The sequence below is a fragment of the Mya arenaria genome, chromosome 2 (assembly GCF_026914265.1).
Source record: "Mya arenaria isolate MELC-2E11 chromosome 2, ASM2691426v1".
Classification (NCBI taxonomy): Eukaryota; Metazoa; Mollusca; class Bivalvia; order Myida; family Myidae; genus Mya; species Mya arenaria.
In genome coordinates, this window is record NC_069123.1 from 44159789 (window position 1) to 44187174 (window position 27386).

The 27386-nt window shown below is 33.5% G+C and overlaps 2 protein-coding genes across 5 annotated transcripts in view; one reads left to right on the forward strand and one right to left on the reverse strand.

Annotated features, from left to right (window-relative positions):
• The first annotated feature begins 1920 nt into the window (after positions 1-1920).
• On the forward strand, positions 1921-11072 carry LOC128215084 (WSC domain-containing protein 1-like). The gene is made up of 4 exons (XM_052921811.1): positions 1921-2314; positions 4780-5067; positions 6408-6413; positions 9975-11072. Exons 1-4 carry the CDS (start codon positions 1921-1923, stop codon positions 10361-10363), a joined length of 1077 nt encoding a protein of 358 aa, XP_052777771.1. The 3' UTR covers positions 10364-11072.
• Positions 11073-11109: 37 nt separating this feature from the next.
• LOC128205257 (calcium/calmodulin-dependent protein kinase type II delta chain-like) overlaps positions 11110-27386 on the reverse strand; it is a 98158-nt gene continuing 81881 nt past the window's right edge. For all 4 annotated transcript variants that reach the window (XM_052906792.1, XM_052906798.1, XM_052906786.1 and 1 more), the window contains 4 exons: positions 25683-25758; positions 20941-21035; positions 19407-19521; positions 11110-16745 (listed from right to left, as the gene is read on the reverse strand). In XM_052906792.1, the coding sequence (XP_052762752.1) occupies positions 16628-16745; positions 19407-19521; positions 20941-21035; positions 25683-25758 (404 nt within the window). In that variant the 3' untranslated portion in view covers positions 11110-16627. The remainder of the gene's footprint in view (positions 16746-19406; positions 19522-20940; positions 21036-25682; positions 25759-27386) is intronic.

A 27386-nucleotide genomic window follows, 5' to 3' on the forward strand; every position in this document is an offset into this window, starting at 1 on the left:
CTCTGCTACTGGCCTATAAATACTCTTAAACAAGCTTCATGATTATTGCCAAAAATGGAATATCACTGTTAATACCAAGAAAACTGTAGCAATGGTTTTTTTAATTGGGAACTCGAGTTGAAAACTTTGACATATTTTACGATAATATAAGGCTTACTTGTGTATTAAAATTTACATATCTAGGAGTCACGCTATCTTCAAACGGCAAATTTTATCAGTCGCAAAAGGCTTTAGCCGGCCAGGCATTAATGGCTATTTATTCATTGAACTCATATCAAGTGAATACTAATATTTGTGGGTCATGGGCATTAGAGGTAAAGCAATTGCTCAATAGTTTGGGTTTTAGCTATTTATGGAACAATAATGACATTTCATTGCTTCAGTTAAACAGTGTCATACAAAGATTACATGATCAGTATTGCCAATACTGGTTTTCTCTATTTGACACGTCATCCAAATTAAAATCTTATTGTAGTATAAAGCGTAGGTTTGGTTACGATAATTATCTAAATTGAATTAAAAACGACAAGCATCGTATTTCGCTAACCAGATTAAGATGCTCGGCTCACAAACTTGCAATCGAAGAAGGCCGTTTTAGAAATATAGAACAATCTGAACGCAAATGTATATTTTGTCGAATGAATGTTGTTGAAGATGAGTTTCACTTTGTTCTTGTGTGTGCTTTTTACAGAGACCTACGGATTGAATGTTTGCCTAGATATTTTTGTCATTGGCCCACAATGCAAAAGTTTAAATTGTTATTATCTGCTGAGCAGAATAATACAAAAATTAAACTTGCTAAATACGTATATCTTTCAACTTCAAGACGAGAAAACCAATAAATGTTTATTTATTTATGTTTTCTTCATGTATTGCTATTATTGCTTGCTTTAGAATAAATTGTGTTTTTTTTCTTCTTTTAAAGAATGACCATTGAACTAAAACAAATTATAATTATGCCCCGAACAGTGGCCTTAAAACGATTATCTTTCATCATTAACATACCCGCTGTTGTCAAAACATGCCTGATCGCATACCTTATTAGCGGGGGTGGCCAATCTAAACATATTGTTCAGTAAAGGATTAATTTACGGTACGCCACTGTTCAAGCAATATCACATTAATAATTACTTTTTAAACTTGAATTATTAATATCTTAATATTGTTAATAATCTATGTCATCATATTATCATACTCTTCTCATGTATGTAAATAAAAGTGCGGTCGCCAGAAGTAAAGGCGATGAACTTTAATGTTTGTGCTAATAAACTATTGAATTGAACTGAATTGAATTTTGTACTTCTCTGATATTTGTATTTTGGACCGGAGGCCTTTTGCTACAATAATATTATGTTATTGTTAATGTGACTTGGTCTTCTCTCAATAGAAAAGCTTTTTATAAATTTGTTTGCTAAGCTATAAATATATTGAACAGTTCCATTTTTTGGTAGGCAGTGTTAACACTATTAGCAAGTGAAATTATTTTTATCTCATATCTTTTATCTTTATATTGTTTGGCTTAAAAATACAATGCGGCAAAAAGGGTATGTTAGTTCTTCTTAAAAGCTGTTGTTTTCACTTAATCATTTGTGTTTAATTGTTCATTCAATTATGTATTTGGTGTATTGATGTGAGTATCTTCATAACATCGTCATAAATTAAATTAAGATATTATGAAATTAAAATAAATAAATTTTACAATAACTTTTGATGAACAATTGGGTCACAAGTTTGAACATTTGATTGAATTTGATTTTCAACAATATCAAATAACAAATTGACCTTAAAATTTGTTCTAAATCATGGAACTTAGTATTCAATGTTAATTTTAAATTTCAAATGGTAATGGTGACTTTTTTTCTGTTTAGGAAAAAATTGTTCCTGACTACAGTGTTAGTCGGATGTTTGATGTTCGCTGTCATGAACAACGGCACATTTCTTAAATTTGTGGGGAATGTGACGCTGGTTCGACCGTTTTTACGTGCTAATATTGCTCAGTTACCTGACACAACAATTAAAATCAACAGCACTTTGGGTAAGCACGTCATTGCAGAGAGTAAGAAGCACCATTTCACGTGGATCTTTGCGAGGAGTAGAAATTTGGAATCCGGCATATCCAAATATGTTAGTGTACATAATGTACGTACAATGCAGAAAAGTGAAGCTATCAAATTTACGGGAAATGATGTTAATTGTTCCGAATGGTTGCCCAAACAACTAGAGTTGGTTCCGATCAAGGTTCCACGGACAGCACTGTCAAGTCCCTGGCGCTCTGGAAACACATGGCTTCGACATCTCGTTCAGCAGGCTACCGGTGAGTATTAAATAATGTTCCTTTAATTCCTTCAGTAAGCTCTGTATTGACCTTTCGGCCTAATTTATTTTTATACTATTAAAAACAAGGAAATTATTGTTTCTTTTTATGCTTAGCATGGCAAACTTATTAGAATATAAATTGTATATTTTTATTCCAGTGTAAGACATTCTTATTCATCATTTGTTTCATAATAATTAATCTGGTACACAAAGAATCATCATTCCGGTGAACGAGAATGGTTTTAGATTGTACGTGAAATCAAATACGATCTAACACTGAAATCAACAATTTTTCTGTTTCTTTTTATGCTTATTTTAGGAGTGTATTAGTATTTTAATTCATTTATCGAAATACCCACTTTTTAAAACAGTAATTTCTACACCGCTACCCCCATTGACATATTCCTGCACGTGCGTGTTTTCTACCAACTAATGGAATTCTAAATCCTTCCATTTGACATATGTTTATCAAAACAATGAATTTTAATCATTGACAAAGAATTAAGCTTGGTCATTCGTGGGGAAAGGCCGTCAGCTAAGTCTAAAACACCGGCCAACCGGTAGTCAGACACTCGCTATTCTGTTAAAATAATTATAGAAGTGCACGTTAAAGTTGACGGAAATATCTTTTAACCTTAATTTTGTTATTTAAACATGTTTAATGTGAAACTTGTATAAAGTAAATTTAGATTAAAACACACAATTGACGTTTTATAAACAACCATGAATAATAATTCGTAAAATGCCAAGGCCAGATTTTGGACCAAAAGCATTTGCATTTTTCTGCGTTAAAAGCGCATTTATTCTGCTTTTACAATACCCTTTATACGTCAATAGATATGCTAGAATAAAATTTTGGTGTAAAACTATTTCTACCAACATTATCACAAAAGAATTATATAGTGACATGTTAGGAAACCTTGAGTATCGTAACAACTGGGCCAATAAGGTAAAATCTTTGTTAGATATGTATGGTTTCTCATATGTGTGGTTAAATCCAAACTCAGTTAATTTGAAAAACGTTCATATTATGTTTAAGAATAGAGTGCTTGATGTGTTTAAGCAATCATGGTATGAAGGGATAAACAATAGTAGTACTTTATGCATATATAAACTCATTAAGGAACATTTTGAAATTGAACTTTACCTAGTGTATTTACCAAAGATACTAAGAATGTCTTTGTCTAAGCTAAGATTGTCATCTGATAAACTGCATATTGAAACCGGTCGATGTGGCCGAAATAGAATAGATAGAGCCCAACGTTATTGTACTGTGTGTAACTCTAATGATTTAGAAGATGAATATCATTTCATCATAAAATGTCCTGTATATAATGACTTCAGAAAAAAATGATTAAAAGATATTATATTACCAACCCAAGTATGTACAAGTTTGTCGAACTAATGTTATCAAAAAACATAAGCGTACTAAGTAGCTTAGGTAAATTTATAAATCAAGCATTTATGTTAAGAAATTCCTTAATAAATAATATCGTTTGGATCTTTCAAGTATTATGACATTTGTAAATAGCCTCCCATTATACTTCATTACTATTTTTTTATATATATATCTCACAGTTTGATTTTGATATGTATCTTGTTTCCCTTTTTTGTTACCCTATTTTTTTGTTCTTAAATTTAACTCACTTATACTATTCTCTTTTCTTTGTATTTAGGCCATGAATCGTTGTGACCGTACTGAATATTTATATGTGTGTTTATATTTACTATATTTTGTCAAGAAACTGTTAAATAACATGTTTACGACAATAAACATTTCTGTCTGTCTGTCCTGTAAAGTTTGAGAAATTGGGTGCCCTTTTAACAAGCGTTGTCACAATGTTAAAACTTGCCATGTTATTAGTCTTAAAATGTAACAACAATTTATTGAGCAATAGTTTATTAGTCACATATCAAAATTGCTCTTATATTTCTTGCCTAATATTCAATATATATAAATGTTTCAGCGAGTCATGGGTACGATTGGAAGTTTTCTTAATCAACAGAAAGTTTGATAATTGAATGTTAACCACATATTGAAATTTCTTTATGAATGTTTGTGTGTCCTTTTTTCAATCACACCGTAATAACCATTTAACAATTCATAGTGCGGTTAGTGGCTATAACAGGCTAAATAAAATCCATGGGTATTTAATTGAATTGATAGTACATTAAGTTTCCGAAAGACTTTGTAGGGTGTATGGTTACGGCTCATGCTTTTCTGTTGTTGATATGTTTACCACTATATGTTTCTCGCATGTTACCAATACAGTATACAATCTATTGACAGCACTGTCTAAACAATTTCATCGACAACTTTACTTTTAAACGCAGTAACGATCAATTCTATTGTCATGTTTCATGATTGAAAATAAATATGATAATAAGTAACGTTGTAAATACATAGGTAGCATGATGGTTCCATCTTTTCACTCTTAATAAAGTGGGATTTCTTTCCTTCAGGTTATGGAACCTCATCTATTTACTGCGACAAAGAGTTACTGGCTAAAGGGTATCCTTTCGAATGCGAGAAAAAACAGCAGGATCGCACCATTCTCATCAAAACTCACAAGCCTGAAATGCGGTCTTTTGAAGGGAACATTTCGCTTCCATTTGCCAAGAGACTAGTTGAAAGAATGTCAGAGTATCATCGCGCCGTGTTACTTATCAGAAATCCATACGAATTTCTTGTTGCAAATAAATATTTTGAACATCTTGATGAACTACCTGAGGAGGCATTTCTGAATGAAAGTAAGTGACACTTTTTTCTTAAGTTGAATGTTACGTCTTTTATTTTGAATATGGGCTACTCCTGTCATAACTGGCTAGTATGCATATCAAAAGTGTTTGTAACTCCTATCATTACTGTCTGATATTCCTATCATAAATGTTTGTAACTCCTATCATAGCGTCTGGTATTTCTATCATAAGTGTTTGTAACTCCTATCATTATGCCAGGCGTTCATATCATAAGTTTTTGTAACATATCATAATGTCTGGTATTCCTGTCATAAGTGTTTGTAGCTCCTATCATAATTCTAAAATTCCAATCATAAGAGTTTGTAACTTATTTCATAGTGTCTGGTATTCCTATCATAAGTGTTTGTAACTTTATCATAATGTCAGGTATTCCTATCATAAGTGTTTGTAACTCCTATCATAATTCTTATATTTCTATCATAAGAGTTTGTAACTTCTTTCATAGTGTCTGATATTCCTATCATAAGTGTCTGTAACTCCTATCATAATGTTATGTATTCCTAACATAAGTGTGTGTCACTCCTATCATAAAGTCTGATATTCCTAACATAAGTGTTTGTAACTCCTATCATACTGTCTGGTATTCGTATCATAAGTGTTTTTAACCTATCATATTGTCTGGTATTCGTATCATAAGTGTTTGTAACTCCTGTAATTATGCCTGACATTCCTATCATAAGTGTTTGTAACCAATCAGTATGCCTGATATTCCTATCATAAGAGTTTGTAACTCCTATCATACTGTCTGGTATTCCTATCATAAGTGTGTGTGTAGTACCTCCTTTTATAAGTTTCAATTCAAGTTTTATTTATAATAAACCAGAAGGTCGTAGACCCATAAGGAATAAAGTGCACAATGGTGACAAATACAAATAATATGTACTTGTGCGGTAACATATAAACTAAGAAATTTTATGACAATGCCTATTATACTAGACTGTTACAAAGTGTCTATTTGACATAATGTGAAAAGCTTTATAAAACAAATTCTTCAATGTTCCTTCATTTTTAGTGTTAATTAACTATATAAATTTGTGCATACTAGGATGTCGTAAGTAATAGGATGGCAATAAAGATTTTCGAATATCATTTTACAATGGACATTCACTAACAAAATGTTATTCATCTTCTTAAATATTACATTCGATACATTTTCTCTCATGTACGGGTATTGATACAGGTCTATCCCATCTTCCAGTCTCTATACATAGTCAACGTCAGGGAAACTCTTAATTTTGCAAAAGCTTTTCTAAATTTACTAATATTTATTACATCTAAATATGGCTGAGGCTTAAAACAAGTTATATATCTATTAAAATTAGCCCTGGTAGAATCCTGTAATCTTCCATTCCAGCCCTGAATAAACTGATCTTTTAAGCGTTGTCGTACATTTGCGAGAATTTTTTTATCATTGCCAACATCATGGAAATTTAGTAAAGTCTGATATTCTAATCATGTTTGTTACTCCTATCAAAATGCCTGGTATTCCTATCTGAGTTGGTTGTAACAACCTGTTACTTTATTATTATACCCCTCACACAACAAACTTTTAAGGAGTTAATACTTGATTCAGCTTATATTTAAACTGTTGGCCACTGAGCTTGTTTCCGCAGTTTTTCACATAGGTATGGCCCTTGCGTCTGTCAGACACAACATTGTGTGCTCTTCCAAGTACAAAACCTCTTGCCGGATTCGGATGAATCTTTACAGGAGTGATTTATATCAAGCCTAGTGGTGCATGTCATCAGCAGGGTTCCGTCAGACTATATAACACAGTTATGGCCCCTTGTGTGGCGAGGTTTATTTTTAACTTATTCACTTGTCCCCCAAACTTGCCACACTGGAGTAGAGAGATACAAAGACATAATTTTAATCAACCTTTTAGGTAATTCTTCAATTAACACAACGTTACCATAAATGTGTGATTTAAAGTTATTCACAAATCCAGATAGTAAGCAATAATCAAATTTCGTTTGATATTAAATAAAGATGGTTTCGCCCAAATAAACTGCTATAATGAAAGTCCAGATGGATCCAACGTTAATTTATCTCTGTCCTAATATAAATCGCACAGCCTTATATTCTAAGTATTAGAGCTTAAAATGCACGAGAGTTCTGAGTAACATGATATCCCGTTTTAACGGAGCAGACACCGGCGGTGCAAAGGCATCGTTTAAACACACCGGCGGTGCTTATCCAAAATGTAAACTTTAGCGGTGCAGTGACGTAAAGTACACGTTAAACTTGAGAAAATATAGTCCATGGTTAACGGAGCGAGAACACCTTTTTAAAAGTTACATCCACAATCTTTAACAATTTGGGTTGTATGCAATATTAACATAAAGTAAATTACCATTTATATGGTAGATAAAACATATGATTAAACAAGTATAACAAATATGCATATAGTCAATGTCACTCTTGCGACAATTCGCGACACCTTGTTTGTTTTACAATAAAGTGAACATTGAGATTCTAGTGTATGCTCTAGGCCTAAAAATGATGAAATTTTACAATAGTTATGAATGTCGAACTTAGTGGTACATGCTTTGACAGGGTTTGCTCGGACTACTATCAAGAGTTATGACATTTTTTACACTTAAGTGTACATGACAGGGTTTGCTCGGACTACTATCAAGAGTTATGATATTTTTGACACTTAAGTGTACATGACAGGGTTTGCTCGGACTACTATCAAGAGTTATGACATTTTTGACACTTAAGTGTACATGACAGGGTTTGCTCGGACTACTATCAAGAGTTATGACATTTTTGACACTTAAGTGTACATGACAGGGTTTGCTCGGACTACTATCAAGAGTTATGATATTTTTGACACTTAAGTGTACATGACAGGGTTTGCTCGGACTACTATCAAGAGTTATGACATTTTTGACACTTAAGTGTACATGACAGGGTTTGCTCGGACTACTATCAAGAGTTATGACATTTTTGACACTTAAGTGTACATGACAGGGTTTGCTCGGACTACTATCAAGAGTTATGACATTTTTGACACTTAAGTGTACATGACAGGGTTTGCTCGGACTACTATCAAGAGTTATGATATTTTTGACACTTAAGTGTACATGACAGGGTTTGCTCGGACTACTATCAAGAGTTATGACATTTTTGACACTTAAGTGTACATGGCAGGGTTTGCTCGGACTACTATCAAGAGTTATGATATTTTTGACACTTAAGTGTACATGACAGGGTTTGCTCGGACTACTATCAAGAGTTATGACATTTTTGACACTTAAGTGTACATGACAGGGTTTGCTCGGACTACTATCAAGAGTTATGACATTTTTGACACTTAAGTGTACATGACAGGGTTTGCTCGGACTACTATCAAGAGTTATGACATTTTTGACACTTAAGTGTACATGACAGGGTTTGCTCGGACTACTATCAAGAGTTATGATATTTTTGACACTTAAGTGTACATGACAGGGTTTGCTCGGACTACTATCAAGAGTTATGATATTTTTGACACTTAAGTGTACATGACAGGGTTTGCTCGGACTACTATCAAGAGTTATGACATTTTTGACACTTAAGTGTACATGACAGGGTTTGCTCGGACTACTATCAAGAGTTATGACATTTTTTTACACTTAAGTGTACATGACAGGGTTTGCTCGGACTACTATCAAGAGTTATGATATTTTTGACACTTAAGTGTACATGACAGGGTTTGCTCGGACTACTATCAAGAGTTATGATATTTTTGACACTTAAGTGTACATGACAGGGTTTGCTCGGACTACTATCAAGAGTTATGATATTTTTGACACTTAAGTGTACATGACAGGGTTTGCTCGGACTACTATCAAGAGTTATGATATTTTTTTACACTTAAGTGTACATGACAGGGTTTGCTCGGACTACTATCAAGAGTTATGATATTTTTGACACTTAAGTGTACATGACAGGGTTTGCTCGGACGTTTCTTTCACAGAGGTACTGCACACTATAACTGTATTTCACTTTTATTATTCATAAATCTGCATTTATGCTTCCATTGTCTTACTATGTGAACTTGAACATCATTTTTACACTTTGGGCTTTATTGGCATTTGTAAGAATTACTCCCGCAGATTAAGGGGTCATCACTCTGGTACTGGAGTTCACGGTATCACCATGACGTGTTTAAGTGCCTGTCATTTTTCATTGAATCTGAACAACTCCTTTAACTTGCCATTGAACATCATATTTACACTTTGGCTGTATTTCATCCTGATTGTTAGGAGCAAACCTCTTCCCAAGTTTTAAAGATATCTATATTGCACCTAGTTAACATTCACACCATGATGTAAAGTAGTGTCTGTCATAATGTTCGTGATGAAAGAGCCACGTCGTCGTCACACACACGAAATACGTAGTACACATTCTCACCATGATGTGAAGTAATTATGTCATAGTTTTCTTAATATTTATGCGAAAAAATACAAAACAAGCTCAGTAGCAAAAAGTGTAAACATAAACCTGGTTTAATGGCACTGGGTAAACGCCTAACACATAGAACATAAAAACAAAAAATCAAAAACAAGAAACATGGACCAACAGCACACAACTCCACAAACAACTCAGTACATATATACTAGGAGTGTTTATCAAGGATTGTTAAGACACAGACCTCTCGCTACCACACATTTGGGATACTTGAAGCACAATCTCACCATGATGTGAAGTAGTTCCTGGCATTTTTGTTATTTAAGCTCTACTTGTCTTAGAATTGTTATATCAAACTAGTTACTTTCCTTGAAATAATCATAAAGCATGATTTCATCTTAAAATTAACATATTGGGGGTAGTCAACACGTCTGTGATAGCTGTAAATTCAAGAAGTTCAGATCTAGTTTTAATTTTCATTATTTCCTCTATCATTTCAGATTGGCGAAAAGGTCAACCTAAAATATTTCAGTGGTGGTTGGACTTCAATCATTATTGGCTTCATGAGTTCAAAGGCCCAGTGCTTCCTGTTCTATATTCACGCCTACGCCATGATGCGGGCGGAGAACTAAAACGGATTCTAGATTTCATGCATGTCAATGTTACCGAGCTGGATATTAAGTGTGCCCAAGCAAACGGGGAAGGCAATTTCCACAGAAAGCCTAGTAAATGGACAAAAATAAACAGCATTGTTGATCTTTTCCCTGCAGATTTCCAAAGAAGAATAAATGCTAGTGTATCAGAATTTTCAAAACATTTGAAGTCATATCACAATGTGGACTGGGTATCAGAATATGACATTTTGTATACAAAAACTCAAGATAAATAAATTATGAAAATTGCCTAGCATGATAATTGTTTTTTTAAATTGATAAAGTAACAAAACTGTCATGTACTAGAGTTATACCAATGTGATATACAAATCTGGATGTAATCTTAAGATGACAAGAAAGAGATGTTTAACAACTTTACATAGACTTATTGTGAAGTTTGGGAGGAGGCAAACCAATTCCAAATTTAATCAGGAAATTCTGTTCTATCACAGACTTAAAGACAAGTCGGTGGTGAAAAAAGCTTGGTCATTCGAGGGGAATATGCATAAGACAGAGATGATCGACCCTGTGAGCTTCAGTTTGAACAGTACCAGTACTGGTTGGATATGCCGTGGCCAGCTAAGTCTACAACACCGGCCAGCCCGCAGTCAGACAATTGTTTTAATTTACCAAAAAAGATGAATAAATATCGAAAACAATGGTTCTTATTAAGGATACTGTGGAAGAAAGGTGCAGAAAACACGGTATTCTACCTAATGCGATGATAGGAAAATAATGTTCTATACATAGCAGGGCAATGGACATAATAAAATAGACATATTGGGGGCATGAAACAGAGGACCATACAGAGAGGCAAGGAACATGATGTACTAGGCAAAGCAGAGCAAGGAACATAATGGACATCTCATAACAGGCAGGGTTTGGAATGTAAATGACTAGACATATGCAGAAGTCATCATTTACTAAACATTTGACCTATTTTTATTGTGTTTTGTTTACAAATATGTAATAACAAACTTGATTATTGAGATGTGTTTTATTGAAAAAAGTATGGAGAATACTCAATGCCAAAACTACAATGATATACAACAATGTGATGGACCAACCGGCCTCTGACACGGCCTTGCAATGGTTATGTACACAAACTGCATCTTTCACGAGAACACAAAGTTATATCATAATAACAAATTTTGTGTAATTGTGAACCAGATCTGAAACTTACCAATTAAAAAGTATGATTAATTTGTTCCTCGTTATATAAATTAATTGATAATAATATATACAAATAATCATCAAAACATTGGGCATGAATCATTAGTATGTTTATATTCTCCATGTTACTGTCTGCACGTCATGAACAAAGTTTCTGATTTTTTAACCATAAATATTCACTTAAAAAGTTAAAAAATTCTGAAAAAAAGGTTGAATAGTGACTGGAAACAAACATTTTTTTGTTAAGCCATATAAAATTATTCAAAGTTCACAAATATGTAAGAAGTATAATATTTAAGAAACTGGGACATTTAAGGGAACATGAGAACTTCTTAAAATTGCCAACTTTTCACTGTCTAATATATGAGATTATAAAAAAAACCTTTAATTGTTGTGAACGTTAAAAATGTTTCACAGATCAAACAATGTATCTCACCTTCCCAAGGCCATGTCAGCTGGCCATAGCAAAGAGGTAAAATTGTAAAAACCATAACAACATTTAGAACACAATTCATTTTAATAGAAGAAAAAAATGTGAAAAGACAAACAGGCAATATTTATAACAAGTGTTATCTTTACAGTGACAATAATTTAAAGTTGTAAGAAATATACAGCGATTTGAAAATTTCATTGTTCTGCAAGCAATTGAATGTCATACAAATTTTGTATCCAGGGCCAGGTTTCAATAAAGCTCTTTAAGCTGCACTCACAGATTGACTGTTTTAACAACTTTTTTTTTCTTGGTATAAACCAATTTTTGTGTATATCTCTGAACACCATTAATAAAAGACTACTGACAAAAGATCAGATCACACTTATCACACGTTCGAAAGATGATGTTATATGCCGAAAAATTCATTATTTTTAAAGGATTAGTAATGGTTTTAGCCATAAAACTTGTATTTTCAAACGTAAATATGAAATGTGCGTTCTGATCTTTGGTCAGCAGTCTTATATCACTGGTTTCCAAACATTTATGCAAAAATTGGCTTATTCAAGACAAAATATCAAACAGTTGTCAAAACTCTCCATCTGTGAGCATAACTCCACTTCTGTGGGTTACCTGCATTTCAATAAAAGGATCCCAAGGGCATTTTTCACATGGAATCCCGAGCACTCTTTAAGCGAGCACTTTTTAGCATCATAAGGTTTACAAGTCTAAAACTCATATATCTTATTGCAACAGGCCCCAGATATTTAGCAGTCTAGCTTATTTTGAGATGAATTATATGAACATTGATGAATTAAAAAAAAAAAATTATTCACCTGTTGTTGTTTTTTTACAAAGTTTGTGAATATTGGCTTTGCAACTGATTTTAAATCATGCAATTAACATGCATGATTATGATTAGGTAGGGTATTAATTTACATGATAAAATTTATACTTTGAATTATGTAAGCTACTCTCTTATTAAAAATCAATCATACTGTGAAATATAATAAATTTAATAAACATTATATGGAAAAAAATTAAATATATATATATATGTAGCAAATATGGCATTTACAAGTGACGAAATTGAAGGAAAGAAATTTGACAAATATTGTTTTAATCATACAAGTAAAAAGTGTTGCTTTTTCAGAAAAAAGGGTAGTTTCTTATTCATATATATAAATGATGAGATTATAACCGACATAATCACATTTCTTTTAGAAAATTTTATGGCAATCAAAATTGACAAAGCAAAATTCTTTTACAATCTATTGACTTTAAAATGATGGGACTTTTGCAATAAATCTTAGAAACCCTGAATTCTGTCTATGATAATATCACAAGGCGAACAGTAAAACTTTAGCTATATGATGAAGTGAAATGGCCTTAAAAATTGCGTGGGTATTGCACACATGGAACAAGTAAATATGCACATACAAATAACAACTAAATCTGAACGAATCAAGATACATTTACACTGCTGTAAAGGAATTACTGCATCTGAAGTAAGGAAATAGTATTTAAAAAGAAAAGAAAAAAAAACGTCATTAATTAAACATAACTCAACATTTTGTACCTTTTTACTAACACCTGCATTAAATATACTAGCTTGTTGAAGCAAAAGGTTTTAAGGCTCAAACTTTAACTGATCTTTGCACAAGTTTTTTTACAATGCTCATGGACTATATCAAGCTACAATTTAGTCAGATATTTAGTTCTGTTTATACATTTTTATCGATATTCAGTGCTCAAATATTTCATAAGTATTATGAACCAAAATAGTTTACAATCATAAATTTGAGATATTATGAAGTTAACATGTACTCAGAGCATTGAAAAAAAAAGGAATAAACCCCAAGCTATGTAAAGGTTTCAAGTGACACGCTTCATATCGCTGTCTAAGCAAAATTAGATTGCTGTCTATGATCTATCAATCTTACAGTTTTCACCTGCATGTTTTTGTTACTAAGAAATAAGTCAAAATTCTGGAAACAAATAAGGTTAAAAAAATAAAATAAAACTGTTTCTGATTTCATTGCCAAAAAATATATGTAGGTAGGTCAGGATTTTCTATTGATTTTTAAAGTGAAATTGTGTCTTGATATAATTTTTACAGTGAATTATGTCCCCATTCTGTCTGAATACATTTTTCCTATGCAGAAAACTACTGAATATGTATCCAAAAGAGAGATTTTTTTTTATCTTGCTGGTTATAAAAAAATCCCAATCAAATGCAAAAACTAAGGGTAGATCATAAGAGCGGAAACAAACTCTTCATTTTAGGTATGCCTTATAAAAATTCAGACTAGGATCGAAAGAGTAGGCTGCCATTTTAAAATACAATTTCTAGAGTACAGTACAGGAACACTGCTACAATATTTGTATACAAATAATTAATGAATAAGAGGATCCAATTTACACCAAAAATGCATGATTATGATAATTTACCCCAGGTGATAATATTTCTTGTTCTTTTTATGTGTTAGCCTCATACACATGCATCGTTTATAATAAATTGTTCAGTACATGGTTTAACAAACTATGGGTATAAAAGATAAAATTTGAATGTTCTGAGGAGTTTGTTGTAAGCGCAGTTTACTGTACACAATAGTAAGTGGGCCAAGTAGAAAATGTTCATGCAATGAAGGTGGCTTTTTTTTACACAATAATATCTAAGAAAAGAAATAAAAACACATCTCATGAAAACTTTATACAAAACAATGGCTAATACAGGACCCTTGTCTATATTGATCAATACAGGGTATACTTATATAATTGTAATAAATTTCAAGGAGGAAAAACCATAATTCAGATCAAAACAATTGATTAACATAAGCGCAAAAATGTAAGTTAATTTATAATGGTGTGAATTTACTGTATATAATTATATATGTATGCAAAAATTCAGTCCCTAATTTGAGATTCAGTCTTGCGTTTTTGCAAATGTTAACATGTCCTATACATGTTTTCAAGGAGCTCTCCCATAGATTGGCAAATATCAACTTTAGGAAGAATATTTCCCTGACAATATAAGTATTGTAAACGTTCATGGTAGTAAAAAAAGTGATGAAAAGTTTGCACCATGCAGGAAATGTCTATAAATAATAAAATCTTGCATTTGTAGAAGGTTGCTTTGAATTGAGTTGGTAATATGAGTATACGGCACATGTGCAGCTGACGATACTGCACTACTATTTATACCATCATGTGACATCACTGCAGGTGCTTGTGCTAAATTTAAAACTGGTTTCCCAAGCAGTACTTGTTATATTTGCTGGAATATGGGTATATTTTGGTCAATATCGACATTATTTCTTTATAAAAAAAAATCTCTAAATATTTTCAATTTTTGATTTAAAAGATGTTGAATTTGTTGCCAATCTATGAGAGACCCTTCAATTGATCAAAATTCCCTTACAATTATTGTTTGCTGAACAACAGTCATCATTTTTCTATTCTAGTTTGGCTTTTCAATACCGATTTTTTAACAGAATATGGAAATGCCTGTGAATGAATAAATTTCATACATTTGATGACGTTTTGAGGCAACACAAAACCTGGAAAAATTAACAACATAATTATTTAGGAATGAAAAATAAAACACAATTGCATATCAACTTAAGAAAAAGGAAACATAATTTAAAGTTCTAGTTGTACATTTACTTTAATTCAAGTTCAAAACTCTCAGCATTTTTTAACACAGATACAGATACAAGCTGTATGGTTTAAAATGGAAATATTAAACAAATTGACAGTGTATTCTCATAATTTAAAATTTCAAAACTACTATTCCAAATTTTACTGAACTTGAGTGAACTCATTCACCTTATTGACACCATGTTGCTTTTTTCCAAAGCAGCAGAACAAAGATGTATGCATAATTTACAATACTTAATGACAAATATGAATAATAAAGATTTAAAATGAGCTAATATAACGCCTCTCACACAATTTTAAATTTGTTCATAAAATATTTAATTACACTTACATTCAATTTCGAAAAATAAACATGAATACATACAGTGATAAAATATCTTAAAACTAACTACAATTCTAATGCTACAATAAATTTTATTTAGGGGAATGTTTTTGTTCACGTTAAACATTATTTCAACATAGAATTATGATTAACAATTGCTACATGCTTAGGCTTAATTCAATCCAAAAATCTTGCTTCCATCAGAAGTTAATGGAAATAAGTATGGCTGTACATATCAGTAAATATCTTATCAATGAATATATTCAAAAGTCCCAAAAAAGATGTCACTTTAAGTAAAAGCAAAGAGAGATTTCTATCAAACCATTTTAAGTACATTAAACAGTTCAAGGGTGTTCAAAATGTTAATTTTAAAAGTGGCCTGTCAGAGACTGACCATACAATCTATGACCCAATTTCATTTATTCTTTGGTAAATTATACAAATAATTTAAAGCATTTAATAAGAAAATATTTTATTTTCTATATCATTGGCTATTTTTTCCATGGTATCAAAGTTCAATCAATGTATTATAGATCTAATGACAATTGTAATAACAATATAATAATTTAATTATTAAAACAAAATAGCTGATATGACACTATGATTCTCAATATATTAGAATAGCTACAAAATATCTTAAACACCTCCTCACAAAACTAATCACCACAAATATTACTCTCTCTTCTCCACAACTGAGCGTCTTGCTTGAAAACCTTCTCATTTTCCCACCATGGGAAACAACTCACAAACTTTCAACTCCATTTTCATTGGAGTGCTTCTCCTTTAAAGATCTTCAGTCACTCTCTCAAAAACATGAGCAACAATATTTTAGAGTAAGAAAATTGCCTGAATGAAAGGCAATGATAAGTAATTGGAAATAAAATTTGTCCATCAATGGCGTGATGCGTGTGCTGGTTATTTATTTGGTGCAGAGGGTCCGCTGGACCGGTGAAAATGAACATTCTGCCATTTTCCATCCTTCTTCTGCCAGACACGTGTCTCCTCACTTTGCATTGTCGCTGGTAAACCATCCCTGTAAAAGAAAGGTACACATTTAGTCAAATGTTGAAATAATTTGTTTAGAGAAATAATTGTCATATGTGTAAGTAAACCTTATAAAGTAAATCTAACATGGCAATACACTAAAGGAAATACACGTACTTGTCAATGTTTTGAGTAACACATATTTCTTGTCAACACTTACTTGTCAATGTACTTGTCAATGTACCGAGTAAGCCTAACATAGGCCATACACTTACTTGTCCATGTACTGAGTAAGCCTAACATAGGCCATACACTTACTTGTCAATGAACCGAGTAAGCCTAACATAGGCCATACACTTACTTGTCAATGTACTAAGTAAGCCTAACATAGGCCATACACTTACTTGTCAATGTACTAAGTAAGACTAACATAGGCCATACACTTACTTGTCAATGTACTGAGTAAGACTAACATAGGCCATATACTTACTTGTCAATGTACCGAGTAAGCCTAACATAGGCCATACACTTACTTGTCAATGTACTGAGTAAGACTAACATAGGCCATACACTTACTTGTCAATGTACCGAGTAAGCCTAACATAGGCCATACACTTACTTGTCAATGAACTGAGTAAGCCTAACTTAGGCCATACACTTACTTGTCAATGTACTGAGTAAGACTAAAATAGGCCATACACTTACTTGTCCATGTACTGAGTAAGCCTAACGTAGGCCATACATTTACTTGTCCATGTACCGAGTAAGCCTAACATAGGCCCAACACTTACTTGTCAATGTTCTGAGTAAGCCTAACATAGGCCATACACTTACTTGTCAATGTATAAAGTAAGCCTAACATAGGCAATACACTTACTTGTCCATGTACTGAGTAAGCCTAACATAGGCCCAACACTTACTTGTCAATGTACCAAGTAAGCCTAACATAGGCCATACACTTACTTGTCAATGTATAAAGTAAGCCTAACATAGGCAATACACTTACTTGTCCATGTACTGAGTAAGCCTAACATAGGCCATACACTTACTTGTCAATGTACTGAGTGAGCCTAACATAGGCCATACACTTACAGGTCAATGTACTGAGTAAGCCTAACATAGGCCATACACTTACTTGTCAATGTACTGAGTAAGCCTTACATAGGCCATACACTTACTTGTCAATGTATAAAGTAAGCCTAACATAGGCCATTCACTTACTTGTCCATGAACCGAGTAAGCCTAACATAGGCCAAACACTTACTTGTCCATGTACTGAGTAAGCCTTACATAGGCCATACACTTACTTGTCAATGTACTGAGTAAGCATAACATAGGCCATACACTTACTTGTCAATGTACTGAGTAAGCCTAACATAGGCCATACACTTACTTATGTACTGAGTAAGCCTAACATAGGCTATACACTTACTTGTCAATGTACTGAGTAAGCCTAACATAGGCCATACACTTACTGTCAATTTATAAAGTAAGGCTAAAATAGACCATACACTTAATTGCTAATGTACTGAGTAAGCCTAACATAGGCCATACACTAATGTAGGCCATACACTTAATTGCTAATGTACTGAGTAAGCCTAATATAGGCCATACACTTACTTGTCAATGTACTGAGTAAGCCTAACATAGGCCATACACTTACTGTCAATTTATAAAGTAAGCCTAAAATAGGCCATACACTTAATTGCTAATGTACTGAGTAAGCCTAACATAGGCCATACACTAATGTAGGCCATACACTTACTTGTCAATGTACTGAGTAAGCCTAACATAGGCCATTCACTAACTTGTCAATGTACCGAGTAAGTATAATATAGGCCATACACTTACTTGTCAATGTACTGAGTAAGCCTAACTTAGGCCATACTCTTACTTGTCAATGTACTGAGTAAGCCTAACTTAGGCCATTCACTAACTTGTCAATGTACCGAGTAAGACTAACATAGGCCATACACTTACTTGTCCATGTACTGAGTAAGCCTAACTTAGGCCATACTCTTACTTGTCATTGTACTGAGTAAGCCTAACTTAGGCCATACACTTACTAATGTACTGAGTAAGCCTAACTTAGGCCATACACTTACAAATGTACTGAGTAAGCCTAACTTAGGCCATACACTTACTTGTCATTGTACTGAGTAAGCCTAACTTAGGCCATACACTTACTTGTCATTGTACTGAGTAAGCCTAACATAAGCTATACACTTACTTGTCATTGTACTGAGTAAGCCTAACATAGGCCATACACTTACTTATGTACTGAGTAAGCCTAACATAGGCTATACACTTACTTGTCAATGTTCTGAGTAAGCCTAATATAGGCCATACACTTTCTAATGTACTGAGTAAGCCTCACATAGGCTATGCACTTAATTGTCAATGTACCGAGTAAGCCTAACATAGGCTATACACTTACTTGTCAATGTACCGAGTAAGCCTAACATAGGCCCAACACTTACTTGTCAATGTACCGAGTAAGCCTAACATAGGCTATACACTTAATTGTCAATGTACCGAGTAAGCCTAACATAGGCTATACACTTACTTGTCAATGTACTAAGTAAGCCTTACATAGGCCATACACTTACTTTTCATTGTACGAAGTAAACTCAAAATAGGCCATACAATTACTTGTCAATAAACTTAGACCAAACAGTTACTTGTCAATGAACTTAGACCATACACTTACTTGTCAATGTACTGAGTAAGCCTAACATAGGCTATACATGCAGAATCATCGCCCAGGATGTGAACTGTTGGGTTCAGAATGCTTGTGTTCACTGGCTTTTGGTTTTTGGCCAACACTGAAACATAAACAACATGGCTGTTAATAGAACAAGTTCTCCACAACTTTAGCCTTTGACCTTAAAATTGATGGGGTAATCTGCTGGTCATGACTAATATGCCTACCAAGCTCCAAGGGTTCTTTGGTTATTATTGGTCGGATACTGTTGGGAGGGTCAAACTGTCAGATTTCAATATGCTGTACTTTGAGGGCATAAAAATAACTTGTTCATATCAGACTTCAATATAGATCTGGTTTTGTATTAACAGTATGCATGCACCTGCAAATTCTTATATTCTCACATACTGTTAAAGCTGATTATTAATAAAGGCACTTGAAACAACAAACAAGAATTATTCAAAAGCATGTCTCGGATACCTAATTTAAATATAAGTTTTTAATCAGTTTCAACTAGAGCTATGACAGAAGTGATGACTACCCTCTCACACTGCCCTCACACAGAAAGGAAGATATTGATTGACTCAGGCAAATATAGAAAGAGAAAAAATTAAAAATGGTTCAAGATAATATCAAGGAAAGTAAACACGATCAATCTTAAAAGTGGTTAACTGATGTTATACGACTATACCCCCCCCCCCCCCCCCCCCCCCCCAGAGCTATTGAAAAAGTGTCTTCTTACGGTTGTAAGCGGACCGTGCACGAGAATTTCGAGTAATCCCACTAGCAGATACATTGTATTTAGAAAGGCCATGATAATAATCTAATGTTTATCTTTCGGAAAAAAATTATTTCTAACTATCTGTGTTTATTAATGCATTTATTTACTCATTAATATATGCAATACACTTATCGTCATATAAGTCAGATACAGTTACTCGTTTTTTTTTTCTTCAAAAGGTCCTCTTACAGACGTAAGAAGCCATTTCGCTAGGACGAACACCACTTTTGTGGCAATAAAATAGAGGTAAATAAAAATAAGATTAGCCATTGGGCAAGAAAACACACTTGGTACTAATATACATGATGGTTGTAATGTGTCCGAGTGATATCTCATACACTGTGGGAGAAGTTTGCTCCTCAAATTCCAATATAGCAAAAAGATAAAAACCCTATTCAAGGGCTCATTGCTTTAAGAGGACTCAGGAGAGATTATCCAAAATGGTTTAACGTTAATCAAGTTTCCAAATGAAACCCCTTAAACTGTGGAAATAATTTGCGCCACAAACTTTTGCCAACGGACCCACAGTATGGTGACTCCTATATTCCCCCCTTTTTTGCAGGGGAATAATAACTACTCATCAGATTATGTAGCAAATGGATGCTTTATTTTGGGTGTTCAATTATAAGTCTTCTTACTGGGATCAAAGTAAAATTTATTAAAGTCCATTTTGGACTCGCTGTGATTAAAGGAGAATTTACGCACATTTCAAACTTATTATGATCAAAGTCAAATGTATGGAATTCCATTGAAACTTACCATGATCAAAGTAGAATTTATGGAAGTCCATTCCTACAATCAGATTTCCAAGTGCCTCTGGCTCGAAACTCGTAATCGTCGGATCTACAAACTTCCTGGAATAGAAAAGGAAATGCAAAGTGTAAACTAATACAAAGTTTACTACAGGGACAAGCCTAGTAGAACAACAAAACCTGTTTTAAGGCACAAAGTCACTAAACCAAAGCCTTATAACATTCAGGGTGTCAACAGAGCATAATTCTCAATCCCATGGGTGAAAGTTGGAAATTTTGAAAAACCTGAAATATTTTGCTGGGGGCCTGGGGGTCACACGGCCCCCGGTGGGTCCAGCGCAAAGCCCTGGCAGGGGGTCCAGGGGGCCAGAGGCCCCCTGAAGCTCCTGAGATTTAAGAATTTTAAGGGAATAAAATGCCATTCCAGAGTATAAATTGACTATGAAATGAAATTGAAGCCTGACTTAAATTACTTTAATGTATGGCTAAATAATGTTTTCTACACTATTAAAAAGAAAAAATATTAATATATGAAAATGATACCATTAATGAATTTTATGCCTAAACTGATTCGTTTGGTAGGAAATGTATCAACAGTCACAAAAATGTATAAGGTAGAATTTCTTCATTTATTTATAATAATTAAGATTTGGGCCAAAAAAACTTATAATATTTCAAACTGATGCTTTTGTCAACACTCTTTTAACCACCATTAATCAACCAAGTTTGATTCTATTCCATTTATATTCTGACTGTTGCTACCATTTTCATTTTTTTCATTTCCTTTTAAGCACCGTCTGTTTGGCCAGTCTGTGTAATTTTGCAACCCTTTTTGCTTTTTCAGTTTTGAGAAGCTGCAGGGAAGATTCCCAAATGATTGGTTTTTACACATCATTTCATCGCCAAATGATTACGCCCCGCAGAGTGATTTCCCCATGATGGCATCTATCACGGTTTTTGTCAACCTCAGACAAACATTCCCACCTCCACTTTTTTTACTGCCTTTTCTAAGTCCTTCGTATTATAACCCGTATTATAACCTGCTAGCAAAAACTTAATTTTCAGAACAATTTTGTTTGATAAACAATTGTCTGCATCAAATGACAGTTGCTAATAACAACAATGTCGGCCATCTTTATGTGCAGTCCTTAAGTGATAAAAGACACGCTATTCATTGGAGGGCAAAATCGAGTAAGCCAATCAAAAGTATCCTTTCACACGAATGATGTATAGGGTTTTCCTCGACCTCGTTTGTCGGAATTAGGATTTTGACCTCTGCAAAATATGATCGAAATTCGGAGGAGGAGTTGGGTCATACCCCCTAACCCCCCTATGAAAATCTCAACGGATTTACACGATTTGGAAAAACGACCCCTCTGGATCAGGAAAAACCGGAAAACCCATGCAATCCTGAAAATGAGCCGGGGGTTTGGCGGCCGCAGGTCCCTGCAGGGTTAAGGGGTAGAGCCCTTATGGGGGGTCTAGGGGGGGCGAAGCCCCCCAGATGAAATTTATTTTAGGCAATTACAGTTACAGTTATTTTTTGCATTTAAAATATTATAGGTATTTAATTTATGCAATACAAAATATCTATTGACGCTATTGCATAAATACAATTGACCAGGTCGTATTTAAAAATATCAACAAAAATGACATCCGAAATTATATATGTCCGAAACCATCAAGAAAAACGATCAAAATCAAATGCAGTCGTTACTGAAAATGAAACTTAACATATAGCTGATCAACACTCGGAAGTCATGGTGTTAAATGTTCGTCATTTTGTTAAAGAGGAAAATGCAGAACATTTTTTTGCCAAGTTGATGTCTTTGGTGTCTTTTTATATGATACCGTTTGATTGTAATGGCGAAAGCTAAGTCCTCGAATCGTGTTTGTTCATAGTCAAATTGATGCCTTTGATCCATCAACGGATTGATTCAGGTGTTTCCAATAAACTCCGCGTTACTTCTTTATCCAATATAACCAAAGAGTTCAACCTCGGACTGACCCGCGGAACACCTTGGATGTTATCGCGCACATCATTAGATTCATACACAGTTTTGTTTGCTCCTTTGCAGATTTGCCCCCTAACCCCCCTTAAAAAACTCCTCAGATTTACATCGATCTGTAAATCCGGGCTCTGAATCCTGATTTCCGGATTAATCCGGAACTTTGACACCCCTGAACATTACAAAACAAGAAAAAAATGATAACTCATGTATCATTTTATGTTTGGGTAACCGCCAGGGTATAAAGACGGCTTTTAATTGACATTCTTATATAAATATGTTCTAAGAATTTAAAATGGCCAAATTTCTCAAACAATCTTAAGTTCCTTTTAACAGGATCAAGCTAAGCTCACTAACAACATTTTCCTGGTATAAATAAGGTTAATTTTTTCCTTTTAAAGAGTTTCAAGTCTTTTAACCGTAATAAGTTTAAAATAATCATTGTTAACTATGTTTTACAGTATTATACTGTGTATAGGACATACTTTTTTGCCTGGGAATTCATGGAAAAAAATGCCTGCATCTTAATTTCCTTATTTTGACATTTTTTCACCGCGTCCTATCTATGGTATTAAGTTTTTTACCGGATTGTTTATGCAATTTTTTGCGGGAGTCCTATCTATGCTAGCATCCAATACATGGTATAATATGATAGTTTATAAAATAAAGTTTAAGGAAATAATTCGGCTGAGTGAAATATGAAACTTAAATCTGTTATATTTAAGATATTTGAAAAAATGGGGCCTAAAGTTTATGGATATTAATAATAATCAGTTGATGTTGGTGAAATACTACATTCAGATGAATGAGTGAAAAAAGTAAGGGTCAAGTCTAAAATCTAAAGTCATATTAAAGTAAGCATAGCAAGTCTGCAACAATGTTCATCTCTTAAGTTTTCGTTTTTTCTTAGTCAAACAAGGGGTTTTGACTCAACAACTATAAAATCAAAAGTTATGTACCTCCCTATAGTTTACACAAGTGTATTGTCTCTGTCAGCCTGTGTATCAAGTTTCATTTGAATATATTTACACCTCAACTTCCATTCCTTAAATGAACTGCCTTTCGGCAATTGCGTTCATCAATCAATGAACGCAACATCTTCGGATATTTTCGGACCACAATTCATCGCATAACAATATACATGAAAACTATTGATCTTGTTATTGTTTGTATTGTGTCAGCCGGTTCCGTAAAATGTAAATCAACATATTAGAAAGTGTTAAGTTATTATATTTTAAACGTATTGTTGCCAAAAGTGTTTCAATTTTACATTTAAAAGTGATTTCAAGTGGTTGACGTCATTTGAAAAAGAATGATTCCGGTTACAGTTGGGTCGTTCTATTTACAGAATAGGTAAGAAAGGATTACTGAAAGGTTATCCTAAATGAAATGAAGTATTTTTTTAACGTTTCTTGAATAAAATAATGAACTATTTGTGTATATATAAGGAATGAAATGCGGTGTTGATGTCATTATCGGGGATATGAACGCAATTGGGCTGGTCAAAGTACGCATGGAGTCTTCGGACTCCACACACTTAGACCAGCCCAATTGCGTTCAAACCCCGATAATGACATCAACCCCACAATTCATTCCTTAAATCTTGAAAATTCTTTAGTAAAAGCTAAGGTTAAATTTTTTGCATGCTGTCATCAAAAACAACACCAAGGCTATCACAATGCCTGGACTTTTTTCCTTGAAAAACAGATAACTTATATCCAGTCATCGAAGTAGACTTTTGGATGCACAAGCCCGAATTCTCAGGGCTTGAATTTAACTTTTTTTGATACTCGCAAATTTTTGATACTCGCAAATTTTTCAACTCGCAAAACCAGACACTCACTCGCATTTTTTAAGGTAAATCTTTGTGTTTGGATGGAAAAAAAATATATTATATGTGATTTAAGGTATAGTTTAATTGTTTTAATGAATTATCATGTAATTGTACATTAAACGATATCATCATATATGTAACACTGACAGTACGTACTGAGGAAGTCTGATCAGGCCAGTATTGGTCTGTGCAAAATATTTTGAAAATGTTCCTATTGTCATCTGTGTTGATGGTCAATTTAATGTTCAACTCCCTCTTTCACTTTGAAACAGTTTTAACGGACGGATTATTTCATTTTGGCTTCTTTTTGGGAACTGATTGATCATCGCCATCAGCTGTCAGCGATTTTAAATCAACACGCGTAAAAAAAAACCTTCTCTTTTTGCTTGTCATCATTATACAGACTGTGTCTCCGTACCATTATCGCTAAATACCGCCGACAAAAACGGAAACGAAAGACCAGTTTACAAAACTACTTAGTAACGAGTACCTGCCACATAGTAACAAGTACCTGCCTGTGCGCATAACGTTAATCTTCGTCATCAATTTCTGTGTGTTTATCAGAAAACGAAAGTAGGCATTTCTAAAATTAGTTTTATATCTATTGTGCAGGAATTGATCACCGATTATGTTCATATCTATTTCAAGGATTGCATATTTTTGAACTCGCAAATTTTTGCGAGTGTCTTTAAATTCAACTCGCATTTTCCATTTCTGGCTCGCATTTTGCGAGTGTGCGAGTGCTAAATTCGAGCCCTGATTATTATACTATTGCTTGACATCAAATTTATTAACAAGATTCAGAATTTTTACCAGCCCGGATGACATTTTACCAGTGCAGGGCTTGCATGCTTGTGTTAATTTCGACTACAGCATAACCTAAGCACAGTTTGGCTTGGAACTTACGAGTAGGCGTCATAGTCGCCACTTGTGATGGCGGCAATCAGTTGCTCAGTCAGCTTGATGACTTCCTGCTTCTTGCCTGCAATACACATGCGGAGAGGTGAACATATAGTGTGGTAGATTGTTAAATGAGTTAAGAATGAAACAAAGAAATCCTAGCAAACTCAAGAATGTATTGCATCTTTGCATTTTCTAACCTGATATTAATGCAGTAGGAGTTACAGAGACATCTGACTTTTGGACAAATGACTGGAGATTAGAGATCATACATCAACACTGTTAAAAAAATCCTATTCCTACAGAAATGTTTTTCGTATCTGGGTTACATTGTTTCTAAAAAGTTGCAGGTTTTTTTTGTGTGTGTTTTATTTTTTATCAAAAACAATATCATACTGATAGCACATATTGTTGCCTACCATCTTTAACTGCCTTTCATACAAAATTTTCCAAACTTGCACTAATTGAAATAATTGTAGTATGAGAAATGAAACTATATGAAACAATAAGGATGGTACCTCCCATGAAATCATGACTTATATTGTCTATGAAATCGCGATTATTTCAATGTTCATCATGATATGTGATTAAATGGTCAGTGTTTCAAGGAATCTGACCTGTAAATGCGCTAGTTCTCTGATAGCCCTGATATTGATGCCTTTAGCCAATTGTATAAAACTTTGTCTAAGTTGTCCACAGGTTATCTTTTGGCTAGTTAAATATTGAAATGATTTGATTGGTTAAAAGTAATTATTGGGTTAATATTGATCAATCATTATACATTTCAGCTAACTTTGACCAAACCAAAGACTAACCAGTTGTATACAATTGGCTTCTGCTGACCCTAAACAATGTTGGTATCATTTGAAAGGTATTTGCTTGCTGCTTACTGATATGTGAAACAAATCACATAAAGTTTTTACAGTTTGTATATTTGCCCTTTTTCAACTAAAATTGAACATATATGACATATTTTGCCATCTTTGATGACAAAACAACCCCCTTTTTTACCATATTTCCAGTAAAAAATATATTTTCATTTTCTGCATGCACACAAACCTCTTCTTAAATATATGAAAATAAATGTAGGGTCACCCGACATCCAGAACATATTTGTGGGTTGGATACTAAAAAAGCACATCAAAAGGTACAAAAAAAAAAATGTAAAACCTAAAGCATAACTTGAAATGCATATCTTACTGTAATAAAATTCCATTCCTTTTCCACAAGTAATGTCCATTTGCTACAGTACACTACACAAAATAGTTTCAAATGTAACAAAAACCATTATTAATCTCCAGTTAAAGCAACTTATCTATCATCCAACAATGACTGCTATCTTCAGATTTTTATCAAGATAATTATCATTTCAATACGGCTTCATAAAAGGGGTACACATGAAAATAAATAAATCTGCCATTAATTAACCTTTAAAGTCCTGATTCTGCATATCAATTGACAACTAAATCAATATAATGTCATCAATGAACAATTTGTTTACAAATAAGAATAAACATGGCATGGAGGTACATGATAACTGTTATATCTACCAAAACATACCAGGTACAACCACATGCTTAGTTTTACACATTAAAAAGACAATAAGAATAAAGCAGAGTTTAAGGATGATGTTTTTCATTTAAAACTTTCTCACATAACCATTAATTGTCCAGTCAACCCTGATTAAAGAAAAAACAACCCAAAAACATT